This window comes from Schistocerca serialis, chromosome 2 (assembly GCF_023864345.2).
Source record: "Schistocerca serialis cubense isolate TAMUIC-IGC-003099 chromosome 2, iqSchSeri2.2, whole genome shotgun sequence".
Classification (NCBI taxonomy): Eukaryota; Metazoa; Arthropoda; class Insecta; order Orthoptera; family Acrididae; genus Schistocerca; species Schistocerca serialis.
The window spans coordinates 552,529,959-552,547,220 of NC_064639.1; the positions used below are offsets into that span (position 1 = coordinate 552,529,959).

At 38.6% G+C, this 17,262-nt stretch overlaps 1 protein-coding gene across 1 annotated transcript in view; it reads left to right on the forward strand.

Annotated features, from left to right (window-relative positions):
• LOC126456202 (glycerol kinase-like) overlaps positions 1–17,262 on the forward strand; it is a 213,854-nt gene that overhangs the window by 63,615 nt on the left and 132,977 nt on the right. Inside the window, exon 5 of the mRNA XM_050091956.1 lies at positions 9,423–9,532. Within this exon, the coding sequence (XP_049947913.1) occupies positions 9,423–9,532 (110 nt within the window). The remainder of the gene's footprint in view (positions 1–9,422; positions 9,533–17,262) is intronic.

Here is a 17,262-nt window from a genome sequence, read left to right on the forward strand (position 1 = left end):
CACCACGCGCTCTGGCAGACAAGTGCAATTCCCTGCCTGCTACAGAGAGGAACATCTGAGCTCTGCTCTCACCAAGGGGGCTCATGTGGCGACTACCGCACAAGTCGATTGCAGCCGACACGTAAAATTCGTACCAACCACAGAGATTATTCTCCACAGTTCGCACGGTCTCACGGGAGTCACAGAGAAGAGAGCCGTCAACTGTGATTCTCATACCTACCTTTTTACTCTTTGTTGTTGATTCTCTTTTGTGTATTCTCTTACTTGACAACATCTTATATGTGATGAAATAAAAAGAAACTTGAGTTCGGACTACGTTAGTTTCCGATTTCTAACTGTGTTTGCGTGGGTACACACCTACTTACACAACAGATCAAACCCATTGTGTCCATGCACCAACACTTCAGCACTGGACCCACTGCCCACTACCTGCTAAAACTTAATGTATTTATAATGGGACATACACATAAGTGATTTGAAAGTAGTACGTCAACGTAATAACTGTAAATCACAGAAAGGATGACTACAATCTGATGATTTCTGCATGGTTGCAACTCACCTCCGAGGATAGATCAGATCCCTTGCATCCACACTCCCGCACTTCAACACAGGACTCACTGCTCAGGGAAAACTAAGCATTGATCGTTTGCTCTTGCCACATGTATTTGAAGGTGCTAACCAACTTAAGACATACTACTCATAGTAGCTGGAATTATTAGTCTGCAAATGAAGTAAATACTGATGTAATGTTATTCAGCACACTGTCCTCAGTTGCTAACAGAAATATCTTCTATTGTTACGTCCTGTATACATGTATAAATTTTTTTAAATCTGGAACTATATTTACTTGGAGAACAAGAGATTAAGAATGTTTGCAATATGTCCGATAAAAAGAAATGGAAGCTATATACATGTTAGCTGAAATGATAAAGTTTCCAAATAACTTCAAGTGACTGAACTATAAATAGAGATTAGTCACACATGAGTAACGTTAAAAAAGGAGAATCTCAAAAATTGCAAGGAATTCTTCGAAAATGCAAGTTATGTTTCTAGTGAAGTTTGTGTACGGTGGGGCAATTCACAGTAGCAAGTGGCAATGTATGATGTAACACACCATGCAACAGCATAATGCCAACATGACTGTCTGCAGAACATTTAGCATTGATTTTCATGTTAGGTTAGTTATGGTGAGGGTATTTAGTTGCAGTAGTCCTCATTATAGCTGGCATAAAGCAGACTTAAGGGGTTGAGACATGACCTACCTGCAAAGCAAATACTGCACTCAGTGTTTCATTGAAGAAATGTCATAAATCTACTGTGAAATGGTAGTATGGGAAAGCTTCCAATAATATTCACTACCGACTTTAATTAATGTGACTTTTCCCACATTTATTATAAGTAGCATGATGACCAGTTCCGGCTCTTGTGTAAAAGATTATTTGTAAGTAGCGATCTTCCCAATTGCATCTGACAGTGGCAGGTACCATGCGCTTTTGTAACTGAAGTCTGACAGATGAACATTCTCAAGTTGATTTAAAATTACCCAGTTGGTGGACACAGTATTTTGCCCGATGACAGATAATAACGTAGAAATGTATTTAGTTGACACTGAGCAGTTAATAGAGTATAAGCATGAGGTAGATTTGAAGCACTGCATAATTGGTGTCTAGGTATGAACTGAAAATTTTCCAAATTACAAAGATATAAAATACGAAACTGCATTATGTTAAGATTTTGATACTTAGGTGCAGATTCCCTTTTAGATGTTAGTCATGTCATTACCGGCCTTGGACTTGAACATAACACAAACTATCCACAATTTCCCAAACTTCCACATAAATCCTATAAGATTTCCAAACATGAACTAACTATTTTGAGGTGGAGTATGTTATATAACGACTGGCTTATAAGCATTTTAGTGTTTAAGAAACTACATAATCATTTGAAAAACGCTTCGTTAGATTTTGCTAATTGGACTGAGATATATGTTATGGCATAATTTGGTTTACTGAATATGTGTTTCATTGACAAAATATAAAAGTTCATGGAACATGTTGTGTGCATACATTGGGAACAACCCATTTACAACTACAGTCACCATGTTTAGTTTTAAAGTTATTTATGCAATTTCTTAATTAATGGCTTAATTAATTAGTGAAGGAAGTCATTCAGTGCATAAAAGTCAGTACAACAAATGCACTGTACTAAATTCTGTAATTTAAGAAGTATAAAGGCTCAATCTGCAATGAAAAATCTAGGTGCTTTTGAACTTTTTTATTATCTAGTAAGTTACATAGTTTCACAGAAATTGAAATACTGTTACTTCAAGCTTGGGATACCACTCTTTTTAAAGAGAGATGTCAGCATATTTTATGCAAGCAAAGTTCCCTAACTTGTATTGTAGTCAAGTTTTCAGTTCTTAATAACTTTTAAATAATGTGGTTCCCAATAAAACTAATTACACTACTAGAATCAGCACATTGAAAAGAAAAACCTGAATAATAATTGTAAGTGAGGTAACGTCTGATTAAAGTTTTGATAGATTCTTGTACATACTGCACATGTACTTCATAGATACTTGGATGAAAAGTGGAAAATGAATAGGAAAAAATTATTAACAGGGATAGAGTAATAGTAGGTGGAGTCATTCCAGCTTGCTGAGGTAGAAATGTAATATTGATGGGTTACAGAGACAATTTCCTAAGTGTATACCAGCACTGCTGCTTTCCAAAGCATATACCAATACCGCTGCTGATTATTATTGGTATTAAGGATACTAAATACCTAAGGTCTTCAGTCTCCTTGTCACTTCCTAGGACAGAATCAGTGTACCCACCTGTCTGTCTAGAGTGCATACTATGTGCAGATCTGAGAAAGTGTTCTGAATGTTTGTGTAGCATGTATCAGAGGATGAATGTTGGTAACAGTCCAGTACTTATACAGTGGGATGTGGGAAGCTGGATGCCTAAAAGACACATCCAGGCTAACAATCTGCCAGGTGGATTCAAAACTATGCCACTGGTGGTCATGGAAGTAACGCTGTAAGATACGTGAATGTCATCCTCCGACTGATAGTGCAACCATATCGGCAGCATATTGGTGAGACGTTTGTCTTGATGGATGACAATTCGTGTCCCCATCATGCACACCTTTTGAATGACTTCCTTCAGAATAACGACATTGCCTGACCAGCGTGTTCTCCAGACATGAACCCTATTGAACGTACCTGGGATAGATTGAAACGGGCTGTTTGTGGACGACGTGACCCTCCAACTACTCTGAGGGATCTATGCTGAATTGCCATTGAGGAGTGGGACAATCTGGACCAACGGTGCTGTGATGAACTTGTGGATAGTATTCCATGATGAATACAGACATGCATCAATGCAAGAGGACGTGCTATTGGGTATTAGAGGTACCAGTGTGGACCAGCACCTCTGAAGGTCTCATTATATGGTAGTAAAACAATGCAATGTGTGGTTTTCATGAGCAATGATGTTTATGTTGTTGTTGTTGTTGTTGTTGTTGTTGTTGTCGTTGTCGTTGTCGTTGTCGTTGTCGTCTTCAGTCCAGAGACTGGTTTGATGCAGCTCTATCCAGTGCAAGCTTCATCATCTCCCAGTACCTACTGCAGCCTATATCCTTCTGAATCTGTTTAGTGTATTCATCTCTTGGTCTCCGTATGTGATTTTTACCCTCCACACTGCCCTCCAATATTAAATTGGTGATCCCTCAGAATATGTCCTACCAACCGATCCCTTCTTCCAGTCAGGTTGTACCACAAATTTTTCTTCTCCCCAATTCTATTCAGTACCTCCTCATTAGTTACGTGATCTACCCATCTAATCTTCAGCATCCTTATGTAGCACCACATTTTGAAAGCTTCTATTCTCTTTTTGTCTAAACTATTTATCATCCATGTTTCACTTCCATACATGGCTACACTCCATACAAATACCGTCAGAAAAGAATTCCTGACACCTAAATCTATACTCGATGTTAACAAATTTCTCTTCTTCAGAAACGCCTTCCTTGCCATTGCCAGCCTACATTTTATATCCTCTCTACTTCAACTGTCACCTTTTATTTTGCTCCCCAAATAGCAAAACTCCTTTACTACTTTAAGTGTCTCATTTCCTAATCTAATACCCTCAGCATTAGCCGATTTAATTTGACTACATTCCATTATCCTCATTTTGCTTTTGTTGATGTTCATCTTATATCCTCCTTTGAAGACACTGTCCATTTCTGTTCAACTGCTCTTCCACGTCCTTTGCTGTCTCTGACGGAATTCCAATGTCATCAGCGAACCAAAAAGTTTTAATTTCTTGTCCATGGATTTTAATTCCTACTCCAAATGTTTCTTTTGTTTCCTTTACTGCTTGCTCAATATACAGATTAAATAACGTCGGGGGCTACAACCCCGTCTCACTCCCTTCCCAACCACTGCTTCCCTTTCATGCCCCTCGACTCTTATAACTGCCATCTGGTTTCTGTACAAATTGTAAATAGCATTTCGCTCCCTGTATTTTACCCCTGCCATCTTCAGAATTTGAAAGAGAGTATTCCAGTCAACATTGTCAAAAGCTTTCTCTAAGTCTACAATTGCTAGAAACATGGATTTGCCTTTCATTAATCTATTTTCTAAGATAAGTCATATGGTCAGTATTGCCTCACGTGTTCCAACATTTCTGCGGAATCCAAACTGATCTTCGCCGAGGTCGGCTTCTACCAGTTTTTCCATTCGTCTGTAAAGAATTCGCGTTAGTATTTTGCAGCTGCGACTTATGAAACTGATAGTTCGGTAATTTTCACATCTGTCAACACCTGCTTTCTTTGGGATTGGAATTATTATATTCTTCTTGAAGTCTGAGGGTATTTCACCTGTCTCATACATCTTGCTCACCAGATGGTAGAGTTTTGTCAGGGCTGGCTCTCCCAAGGCCGTCAGCAGTTCCAATGGAATGTTGTCTATTCCCGGGACCTTGTTTCGACTTAGGTCTTTCAGTGTTATGTCAAACTCTTCACAGCAGTGAAGAGTTTGATGTCCTCAAGTACGTCGCCCTTGTATAGACCCTCTATATACTCCTTCCATCTTTCTGCTTTCCCTTCTGTGCTTATTACTGGATTTCCATCTGAGCTCTTGATATTCATGCAAGTCATTCTCTTTTCTCCAAAGGTCTCTTTAATTTTCCTGTAGGCAGTATCTATCTTACCCCTAGTGATATGCACCTCTACATCCTTACATTTGTCCTCTAGCCATCACTGCTTAGCCATTTTGTACTTCCTGTCAATCTCATTTTTGAGACGTTTGTATTCTTTTTTGCCTGCTTCATTTACTGCATTTTTGTATTTTCTCCTTTCATCAATTAAATTCAATATATCTTCTGTTACCCGAGGATTTCTATTAGCCCTCGTCTTTTTACCTATTTGATCCTCTGCTACCTTCACTATTTCGTCTCTCAAAGCTACCCATTCCTTTTCTACTGTATTTCTTTCCCCCATTCTTGTCAATCGTTCCCTTATGCTCTCCCTGAAGCTCTCTACAACCTCTGGTTCTTTCAGTTTATCCAGGTCCCATCTCCTCAATTTACCACCTTTTTGCAGTTTATTCAGTTTTAATCTACAGTTCATAACCAATAGATTGTGGTGAGAGCCAACATCTGCCCCTGGAAATGTCTTACAGTTTAAAACCTGGTTCCTAAATCTCTGTCTTACCATTATATAATCTATCTGAAACCTTTTAGTACCTCCAGGGTTCTTCCATGTATATAACCTTCTTTCATGATTCTTGAACCAAGTGTTAGCTATGATTAAGTTACGCTTTGTGCAAAATTCTACCAGGCAGCTTCTTCTTTCATTCCTTACTCCCATTCCATATTCACATACTACGTTTCCTTCTCTTCCTTTTCCTACTGTCGAGTTCCAGTCACCCATGACTGTTAAATTTTCATCTCTCTTCACTGTCTGAATAATTTCTTTTATCTCATCATACATTTCATCGATCTCTTCGTCATCTTCGGAGCTAGGTTGCAAATAAACTTGTACTACTGTGGTAGGTGTGGGCTTCGTATCTATCTTGGCCACAATAATGTGTTCACTATGCTATTTGTAGTAGCTTACCCGCATTCCTATCTTTGTATTCATTATTAAACCTACTCTTGCATTACCCCTATTGGATTTTGTATTTATAACTCTGTATTCACCTGACCAAAAGTCTTGTTCCTCCTGCCACCGAACTTCACTAATTGCCACTATATCTAAGTTTAACCTATCCATTTCCCTTTTTAAATTTTCTAACCTATCTGCCCGATTAAGGGATGTGACATTCCATGCTCCGATCCGTAGAACACCAGTTTTCTTTCACCTGATAACAACGTCCTCCTGAGTAGTCCCCGCCCAGAGATCCGAATGGGGGACTATTTTAGCCCCGGAATATTTTACCCAAGAGGACGCCATCATCATTTATCCATACAGTAAAGCTGCATGCCCTCGGGAAAAATTACAGCCGTAGTTTCCCATTGCATTCAGCCATTCCCAGTACCAGCACAGCAAGGCCGTTATGGTTAGTGTAACAAGGCCAGATCAGTCAATCATCCAGACTGTTGCCCCTGCAACTACTGAAAAGGCTGCTGCCCCTCTTCAGGAACCACACGTTTGTCTGGCCTCTCAACAGATACCCCTCCATTGTGGTTGCACGTACGGTATGGCTATCTGTATCACTGAGGCACGCAAGCCTCCCCACCAACGGCAAGGTCCATGGTTCATGGGGGGATGTTTATGATATCAATTTCAATTTTCTGTACCGGTTCCTGAACTCTCGGAACTGAGGTGATGCAAAACTTTTTTTGATGTATGTATAATAAAACATTGGATACATTTTATTTTTGTTTAATTAAAATTCTAGGCATACGTGGTGTGTTGAAAGTGAGGATGGTGGTAATTGATATTTGGAATGGAACACATCTGAAGTGTACCACTATGTATAACAGTGGAGCGAATCATGTGGAACAGTGTGTAACACTTTGTCATTTTTTCTTCCAGAATGTCTTCAAAATTTGTGTGCTACGCAAATACACATATTTTTTTGCCAAGTTCAATTGAGTCCTGGCAGCAGTGGAGCAGATAATGATACCTCTGTAATGATTTTTCTCATCTGTTGTGATTTTCATTATGGCCTTACAGACCACTTATTGCATCCAGCCAGGTGAGAAATGTCTGGAATATCTACAGCACTATTGTGCTGCTGCTAAGACACGTAAAAGTTGTGTCACTCTGTCAGGAATTGGATTATGTGCAGAAATATCTCAAAGAATTTGGAGACATATTCATCTCAGACAGTTCAGGAAATGATAGAAGTCAGTGATCCATTTTCTTGGATCCAGTGAAGTCTCTTCTATGAAAGTCAGTCTTGTAACAGTAATAAATGATTCATTTGTTTCGATGCCATAAAGTCTCTTCTTAGGAAAACAGTGATGGAGCAATGGGATGGCATAAGATGTAATTGAGGACAGTAAGCTTTGATTGTTGAAAACAGCTACTCATCCTAGTGTTTCTCTTAGTTACATAATTAGGAGATGCTAAATCTTCTCTGTGTAAGTTACTGTTTTATTTGAAATAGTTCCTTTCATGTAGAGCTGACAGTCTGTGTGTAAAGCTTATTATGTACAGGTACGCAAATTGTTACAGTTATGACTGAAAGACTGCAGCCTCAATTACTGAGGAGTCTAGTTCAGAAGCCAAAGTCCATTCCCATAAACAGTGTCCAGTTAGTCTCACCAAGCATAGATAGTGAATAATAGAATATTCCAAAATGCTAGTCCAGGATTCGGAGCCTGGTTGTAATTCTTGATTGTTGTCATAGATATGAGTATTCCATAGCAACGTGAGATGAACTGGCTGTAATGGTCTGTGTGCCCAATTAAATAAAGCCAAGCATTGTGTTTGCACCTATGCAAACAGGGTGGTGGCCAGAGGTCACAATGGTTCACCCTCTTATCAGATGTACTGAAGTGGGCCTGTCTGGCTAGCCTGTGAGTCTTCCTGGCATGCTGTGGCTAGTGTTACTATTGTTGTTAATCTCATTTGCGAATTGGCCGAGGTAGCCATAGCAGGATAGGTGCTGCCACTGCTTGGACTATCTTGCTTCTGCTCTTTGAAATGAGTTGCAGTCACTGCAATTACACTTTGTATTGAGAGGCAGTGATTTATTTGCAGTGTGAGAGTTTAGTTGTGTATTTCCAGTGTGTTTTAAGTGAGTATTGATGGCATTCTACATTTCTGTTATATCCTTTTTTATGACAAAAAATAATAATTTAATGTACTCAATATATTTTATGTAATATTGCCACTGTTTAAATCTTTATAATATTTTCACTGCTGTTGTTATTATTTTTATTTTATGCTGCAATAAAAATAAAAGTGTGTGTAAGAAATCAACAAGAGGCAGTATATGCTATGTCAGAGCAACAGGTCTATGAGACAGCCATTCTTGAAATGCTCTAGAAACTATAGGACAAAGTGCACAAATCAATGTAAACAAACTAGTCAATGAATTGTCAGTGATGTGGTCCTCTTTTTTTTTTTGCTTTCTGAGTGAGCTGTGTTAACAACTTTCTAAGATTGATTGTTGTCAAGATGACCAGTTGTATGAGTAGTGGAATATTGTAGCTGCATTTCATTAACCTTGATGTTAGAATCTGAATCCAAACTCTGACTCTAACCAACATGAGAAACTCTTTTTAATGGGGAAGAGAGATCTGAAGCCAAGCAAGGACCAGGAGAACACTAGAAATGAAGTTAAAGTTCTGATTGAACAGAAATTTGGTTTTGACTTTTTGAAGGAACGGCCCTATAATTTTCCTAAAGAGATTGAGCGAAATTATATAAATTGTCATTTCTATAAAATGGAAAATTCAAATAAGAATGTTTCAAAACTTACAAAGAGACAAAGGCTGGCCAGTACTTAACTTTGAGGAGAACAACTACCATAACATTCAATAGAAGCACTCCCCTGAAAAATGAATATTTTGTTCTTAAAGCTAGAAAAGTTGTTTTCTGTTTGAAGTATTTTTATGCTGCTTGGCAGTAATGGTAACATAAGTTCCAAAGACGAATTACAGTGTTCAGTTCTTCATTTGTGTGGCTAAATCCGTACTTCCTTTTTGAATGGTTGCCTTTTCAGTATTTGTGTTAATTTTCATCAAAGAGTTACTGCATCACATTAAACAAGTGAATTTTCCAGAAATTATGTGGAAAATAACTCTTTTGGTGTACTTCATCTCTTCTCATCATTTCTTCCAGTGTAGAATCTGTGTAATAATGAAGTGTAGTTTTTGTACTTAATACATCTTTAAGCCATAAATTTTAGTGTAAGTTAGACTATGAACCTAAATTAGCACTATTATTACATTTCATTTCAGAATTTGACGGGTGGTGTCAAAGGAGGTTTGCATATAACAGATGTTACAAATGCATCCAGGACAATGCTTATGAATATAGAAAGTCTTCAGTGGGATTCAGTACTCTGTAGGTATGTTTAATTCAGAGCTGTTCTGCGATTTTATTCCTCTAGAGTAACAAAAGTAAAAGTTGTAGATACAAACATGAAACATATATATGTAAAAAAAAATAATTTATTTGGAATTAAAGAATAAATAATGCCATAAAAGGATGCAACAATAGATGATTAGAGAGATTCATGAAGATCTCATTTACAATCAATAATTAAGGGCACTCATTTAGAAATTATCTCATGAAGTACACCTACATACACATTCTGCAAGCCACTATGTGGTGCATGGTGGAAGGTACCTCGTACCACTACTAGTCTTTCACTTTTGTATTACACTCGCAAATGGAGCGAGGAATAAATGACTGCATCTGCACCTCCGTATGAGCTCCAATTTGTCCTATCCTGTATTTGCAATACTTGTGTGAAATAACATTGGTGGCAGTAGAATCATTCTGCAATCAGCTACAAATGCTGGTTCTCTAAATTTTCTCGACATTTTTTTTATGAAAAGACTGTTATCTTCATCTGGGATTCACATGTGAGTTAATTAAGCATCTCTGTAATACATGCATTTTGATCAAACCTACCAGTAACAAACATAGCAGTATGCTTCTGAATTGCTTTGATGTCCTCCTCTGATACAACCTGGCAGGAATCCCAAACTCTGGAGTGATACTCAAGAATGAATCCTTCTAGTGTTTTGTACATTATCTCCTTTATAGATCAGCTGCACTTTAGTAGAATTCTCTCAGTAAACTGAAGTCAACCATTTGTTGTGCCTGCTACCAGCCTTACATGCTCTTTCCTCTTCAAGTCACTTTGCAACATTATCCGTTGATATTAGTTGGTGTGACCATGACAAGAAGCACACCACTAAACTGTATTCATACATTACAGGATTATTTTTCTTACCCATCTGCATCCCCTGCATTTTTCTACATTAGAACATGCTGCCATTCATCAAAACAAATAACAATTATCTCTGTCATCCTGTATCCTACAACAGTCATTTAACAATCCTATACACTACAACACCATCCGCAAACAGTCACATATTGCTGCTCACCATATCCATCAGATCATTTACGTATGTAGAGAATGAAAGCATTCCTTTTGCTTTTCCTTGTGGTACTCATGACAGTAACATTGTCTCTGATGAACATTCACCATCCAGGACAATGTACAGAGTACTATTACAGAAAAACTCTTTGAGCTACTCACATATCTGGGACATTGTGTATACTCAGACCTTCATTAACAGTCTGCAGTGGGCACCAGACCCATTTATTATATTTAAAATTAGAATGTACTCAGGAATTAGAAGCAGATTGATATTAAAGATTGTGGCCTGTAATTTTACAGTCTGTTCTTTTACCCTTCTTCCACACAGGAATTGTCTGTGCCTTTTTCCGGTTGCACAGGACTTTGCACTGAGTGAGTGATTCTGGATGAATGAAAACCAAGCAAGAGACCAGTGGGCCAGTATAGAAGAGTATTCTCGGTAAATCAGAACTGCGATTCCATCCTTCTTTATTTTCAACTGTTTCAGTTGCTTATCAGTGCCACAGATGCCTATTACTAGGTTCTCCATGTGATAATCTGTGTGATGGTCAAACAGTGGTATGTCTGTTATGATCCTTGTTGAGTACCACACAAGAGGTACACAACAAATACTGCAGGAGGCTACCAACACACAGGAACAGTCATCTGGCATCTCAGGTCCATCTCTCTAGATTGCACTCACAAATCTGGACCTCTACCTGCTTCCTTACCTCTTCCTCTGGCATGTGATATGTCTGCCGATTAGAGTGGACACAGCCAATATGGAACAGTGTCAATTGTGAGCTACTTTGCTTCCCTCTTGTACTGGCAGACATGGATATACTTCTGCTTACAGGCACAAAACATGATGTGCCGTGGACACAGTTCCAGATCAGCAATTGGACTGTGCCATTCAGTGCCTATAGTCAGCTCAGTACAGTATTCCAATGACTGCCCTCTTACGTAAGAGTCACTGTTTGTAATTGGATTGTTGATTGTTTGTGTAATTACAGTCAGTTACAGTGATACTATACACACTGCCAAAAGTCAGCAATGTTATTTTAGATACCATTCTACTAGGTTTTGCACATAAAGTGCCATGTCAAATTATACCAAAGTGAAGTGACAGTTTGTAAAATGCTCTTAATTAATGGTATTTGTTACTTTTTATTGTGTTGCCACATCTTTGTTATATTGCTCCCTTGTCAGGCAAGTGTTTAATAATGCAATGATCACCATAAAAGAACTGTAGCAGGGAAACATTTTTTGGTATCATGCATGTTTAGCCTGAATTAATAGTAGCATTCAGTTACGACACTCAACAATCCTGCATTAATAATTTTTTAAAAGTGAAATTTAAAATTTCAACATTTCTTTTTATCTCTTCTGTTGCCACACAAGACTGATCTATGAGTGAGTGAATAGAAGCCTTTGACTTGCTTAGCAATTTTATCTAGGGCCAAAATTTTCTCGTGTTTTCAGCAAGATCTTTTGGTAATGTATGATAGTGCTAGTTATATGCTTTGCAAATCAGTCTTTTTATAGACACACAAATTTCGCTAACTTTTGCCTGTTGACGTTTCCTTATTCTTTTTTTCAACTGAGAGGGGAGCAATCTCTTGTCCTCTCAGAATTTCCTGAATTTTCTTATTCAACCACAGTGCAGCTTTTCTGTCCTTAATCCAGTTACTTGGCACATACTTCTTAAGAGAGCAGTTCACAATCAGTTTAACTGTTCACAATTCCTGTATGTCCATCATATTGGAAATAAATTATGTCCATTCATTGTCTAAGTGGAATGCAAACAACTGCTTATCTGGTCTTTTGAGAATAAAAGCTCTCCTAGTGTTCTTGATAAAGTTATTAACTCCAATAACTATTGCACCAACAGTATACATGGATAGGGCTTTTAGAGCCCAGAAGGGAGCAATTGGGATAATAGTGAATATTAGTAAATGTCAATCCTGTAGAGAATACTTGATTAAGTATAATATACTAACAGTGTATTAATTATGTGTTCTAAGGACTATACTGTTTGTAAAAGAAAATATGGAGCACAGTATAATAAATAGTGATATCCGTAGTTACAATACAAGGAAGAAAGAGGATTACTACATAAAATTCAGAAATAAAAAAAGCAACCAATCATAATCCATTTTCTGCTGGAAGATTTTTTTACAACAGATTGCCAAATACCATAAAAATGTTAAAAGGAAACATATTTAAAATAAAATTAAAGCAGCTGTTAATTGCTAAATGTTTGTACTCCATCAAGGATTTTTAATGTTGTATGTACCTTATTTCTACTACTAAACTATGTTGTTCATGTATGTACTGACTGACTATGTCCACGACTGTAAAAGTTATTATGGACAAATAAACCATTATTATTATTATTATTATTATTATTATTATTATTATGACATAATGATCACTAATCCCTGTCTCTGTACCGATGCTGTCAGTAAGATCAGTGCTATTTGTGGCTACAAGACCTAAAATAATTCCACTATGTGTCGGCTGTTGAACTGATATCAGTACAATTTTTGAAAAATGAGTTCAGATCAACTTTACGAGATTGTCACCTGCATTGAATCCATAGAGGCCTCAATACTTTGTGATACACCAGAAGAGGCATCTATTCTTACTTGTATCAGCAAATCAGTTATATATGAATGTTGATTTTTCATGCTTAGCTTGACTGCAAGTGCAAACTTGCCTTTTCCATTCATCAGGCCTTCTCTATGACCACCTTGTTTCTTATATGTTGCTGTATGTGTTGGAAGTTGAAGCTGAGGACTAAGGTCATGGCACATTACTGTGGTATTGTCAGTGCAAATAAAAAGTTAGTAAAATATGAACACCTGAAATCATTAACAGTGGCATAAGCATATTCAGTGAAAAATATAAAATTCAAATTTAGACTGTACACAGGTAAGTCCTCAGACTTAGAATCTTGCTTTTTACAGGCAATGCTCTTATCAAATGGCTGCATGAGTTGGAGCAATGATTAACACAGCAGACTCACATTCAGGATGAATGAAATTCAAATTTTTCTCTACCAACCTGTATTGAGATATTCATTGATTTCTCTGAATCAGTTATGACAAATATTTTTATGATTCCTTTGAATAGGCCTTGATAAATTTTTTGCTACTGCCATTGCACTCTCAGCTACTACTTCAGTGGCATAATATTAAAACCAGATATTTCTTTTTCTTTTCCTTTTTTTTAGCAACTGGGCTGTCAAGGAAGACGTCATTACCACTTCCATACTTTCTGATCTCCATAGGGGTTCTCATGCATGCCTTGGTGGTCTGTCTTGTTTAACAGGTTCTATATTGTGGAGAATGGCTTAGACACAGCATGAGGTTGCTTCCAAAATTAAGTTCAAGAAGAAACCAGAAGACTGACAAACTGATGTGAGGTGCCCATGAAGTGATATTGTATCATGAGGAGTTAGTAAGATCATTGCCTCTGATGGACAAGGCTCTGGGTCAACACCATAATAGTTGGGAAGAAGGGTGTAGTGGGCACTCACCCCATACTTCAAAGTCTGGGGAACAAGACAGTCATTTTATGCTCCCCAAAATTCACATAGTGATGTACATGATCGACAAGCAGAGCCAGTAATAAAAGTTATGCTGCAAATCAGCAAATATGCAGTTACAATTTTGATTGACAGCAGTTTTTGCTTATGACTGAAGCAAACTGTTGCATCCTTGAAGCTACTAACTGTCAGATAATATTACACAAGTTCTAATTGCTTCTACATTCTACCCTCATAAATTTCTGTGAAGGAGTAGTTCTTGCAAACTGGAACAGATTGTTTATTATACATGGTTACATTACACAGGAAAGAGTGATAGTGTTTTCTGCTATGAGTGCTTTAGGTCCATCTACTTGGTGACCATGTAAGACTACGGAAAGAAACAGCTTTTATGAAAGAAAATTTCTATAACTGGAAAAACACTACAGAAAAGTTAAATTACATGGAAAGGATATTTTTCAGTGAGGGTTTTGATGTACCCCTTATGTGTATTTGAAGTTGCACTCAGTTTTTACATATCTTGCAAGTATCATGTCCGTACTGAAAAGATATGCTGCAAACTGGTGCTATGGAGATTGTGCCAAATGATGTAGGACAAACAGGAATTTAATTTTAAGAGTGGTTAATCCTACTTTGTATACACTAAATGTGATGAGCTGTTCCAGTTAATAGGAATCACAGTTTTTGCAGGCAAAGAGACATACATCTCATTGTTTTCAAACACACATGAAAGAAACTCATCCAAACATTTATCAGACTCACATCTTCAGTTACATTTCATGGTGGCATAATATACAGTGACAGGAACATGAAAGTAATGTAAAACAACATGTAATGTGATCACGATAATTAATAACACTGTCTAGTAAATAATATTTATCAAACTTTATCGCTCTGAAGCCTTCCAAACACTGGCTTTCACAGATATTTTATAGTCATATTAGACCGGCACTGACTTTAATGCAGCAAGAGAGGGGAAGAAAACCAATGTGCACTCTGTGTGCATACCGGGGGGGAGTCATTCCAGATGTGGAAAGGGTCCTTCCGGATGCCATGAAGGGTACAGGGTGCACCCATCTGCAGGTGGTCGCCCATGTCGGCACCAATGATGTGTGTCGCTATGGATCGGAGGAAATCCTCTCTGGCTTCCAGCGGCTATCTGATTTGGTGAAGACTGCCAGTCTCGCTAGCGGGATGAAAGCAGAGCTCACCATCTGCAGCATCGTCGACAGGACTGACTGCGGACCTTTGCTACAGAGCCGAGTGGAGGGTCTGAATCAGAGGCTGAGACGGTTCTGCGACCGTGTGGGCTGCAGATTCCTCGACTTGCGCCATAGGGTGGTCGGGTTTCGGGTTCCGCTGGATAGGTCAGGAGTCCACTACACGCAACAAGCGGCTACACGGGTAGCAGGGGTTGTGTGGCATGGGCTGGGCGGTTTTTTAGGTTAGATGGCCTTGGGCAAGTACAGAAAGGGCAACAGCCTCAACGGGTGCGGGGCAAAGTCGGGACATGCGGGGACGAAGCAGCAATCGGTATTGTAATTGTCAACTGTCGAAGCTGCGTTGGTAAAGTACCGGAACTTCAAGCGCTGATAGAAAGCACCGAAGCTGAAATCGTTATAGGTACAGAAAGCTGGCTTAAGCCAGAGATAAATTCCGCCGAAATTTTTACAAAGGTACAGACGGTGTTTAGAAAGGATAGATTGCATGCAACCGGTGGTGGAGTGTTCATCGCTGTTAGTAGTAGTTTATCCTGTAGTGAAGTAGAAGTGGATAGTTCCTGTGAATTATTATGGGTGGAGGTTACACTAAACAACCGAACTAGGTTAATAATTGGCTCCTTTTACCGACCTCCCGACTCAGCAGCATTAGTGGCAGAACAACTGAGAGAAAATTTGGAATACATTTCACATAAATTTTCTCAGCATGTTATAGTCTTAGGTGGAGATTTCAATTTACCAGATATAGACTGGGACACTCAGATGTTTAGGACGGGTGGTAGGGACAGAGCATCGAGTGACATTATACTGAGCGCACTATCCGAAAATTACCTCGAGCAATTAAACAGAGAACCGACTCGTGGAGATAACATCTTGGACCTACTGATAACAAACAGACCCGAACTTTTCGACTCTGTATGTACAGAACAGGGAATCAGTGATCATAAGGCCGTTGCAGCATCCCTGAATATGGAAGTTAATAGGAATATAAAAAAAGGGAGGAAGGTTTATCTGTTTAGCAAGAGTAATAGAAGGCAGATTTCAGACTACCTAACAGATCAAAACAAAAATTTCTATTCCGACACTGACAATGTTGAGTGTTTATGGAAAAAGTTCAAGGCAATCGTAAAATGCGTTTTAGACAGGTACGTGCCGAGTAAAACTGTGAGGGACAGGAAAAACCCACCGTGGTACAACAACAAAGTTAGGAAACTACTGCGAAAGCAAAGAGAGCTCCACTCCAAGTTTAAACGCAGCCAAAACCTCTCAGGCAAACAGAAGCTAAACGATGTCAAAGTTAGCGTAAGGAGGGCTATGCGTGAAGCGTTCATTGAATTCGAAAGTAAAATTCTATGTACCGACTTGACAGAAAATCCTAGGAAGTTCTGGTCTTACGTTAAATCAGTAAGTGGCTAGAAACAGCATATCCAGACACTCCGGGATGATGATGGCATTGAAACAGAGGATGACACGCGTAAAGCTGAAATACTAAACACCTTTTTCCAAAGCTGTTTCACAGAGGAAGACCGCACTGCAGTTCCTTCTCTAAATCCTCGCACAAACGAAAAAATGGCTGACATCGAAATAAGTGTCCAAGGAATAGAAAAGCAACTGGAATCACTCAATAGAGGAAAGTCCACTGGACCTGACGGGATACCAATTCGATTCTATACAGAGTACGCGAAAGAACTTGCCCCCCTTCTAACAGCCGTGTACCGCAAGTCTCTAGAGGAACGGAGGGTTCCAAATGATTGGAAAAGAGCACAGATAGTCCCAGTCTTCAAGAAGGGTCGTCGAGCAGATGCGCAAAACTATAGACCTATATCTCTGACGTCGATCTCTTGTAGAATTTTAGAACATGTTTTTTGCTCGCGTATCATGTCATTTCTGGAAACCCAGAATCTACTATGTAGGAATCAACATGGATTCCGAAAACA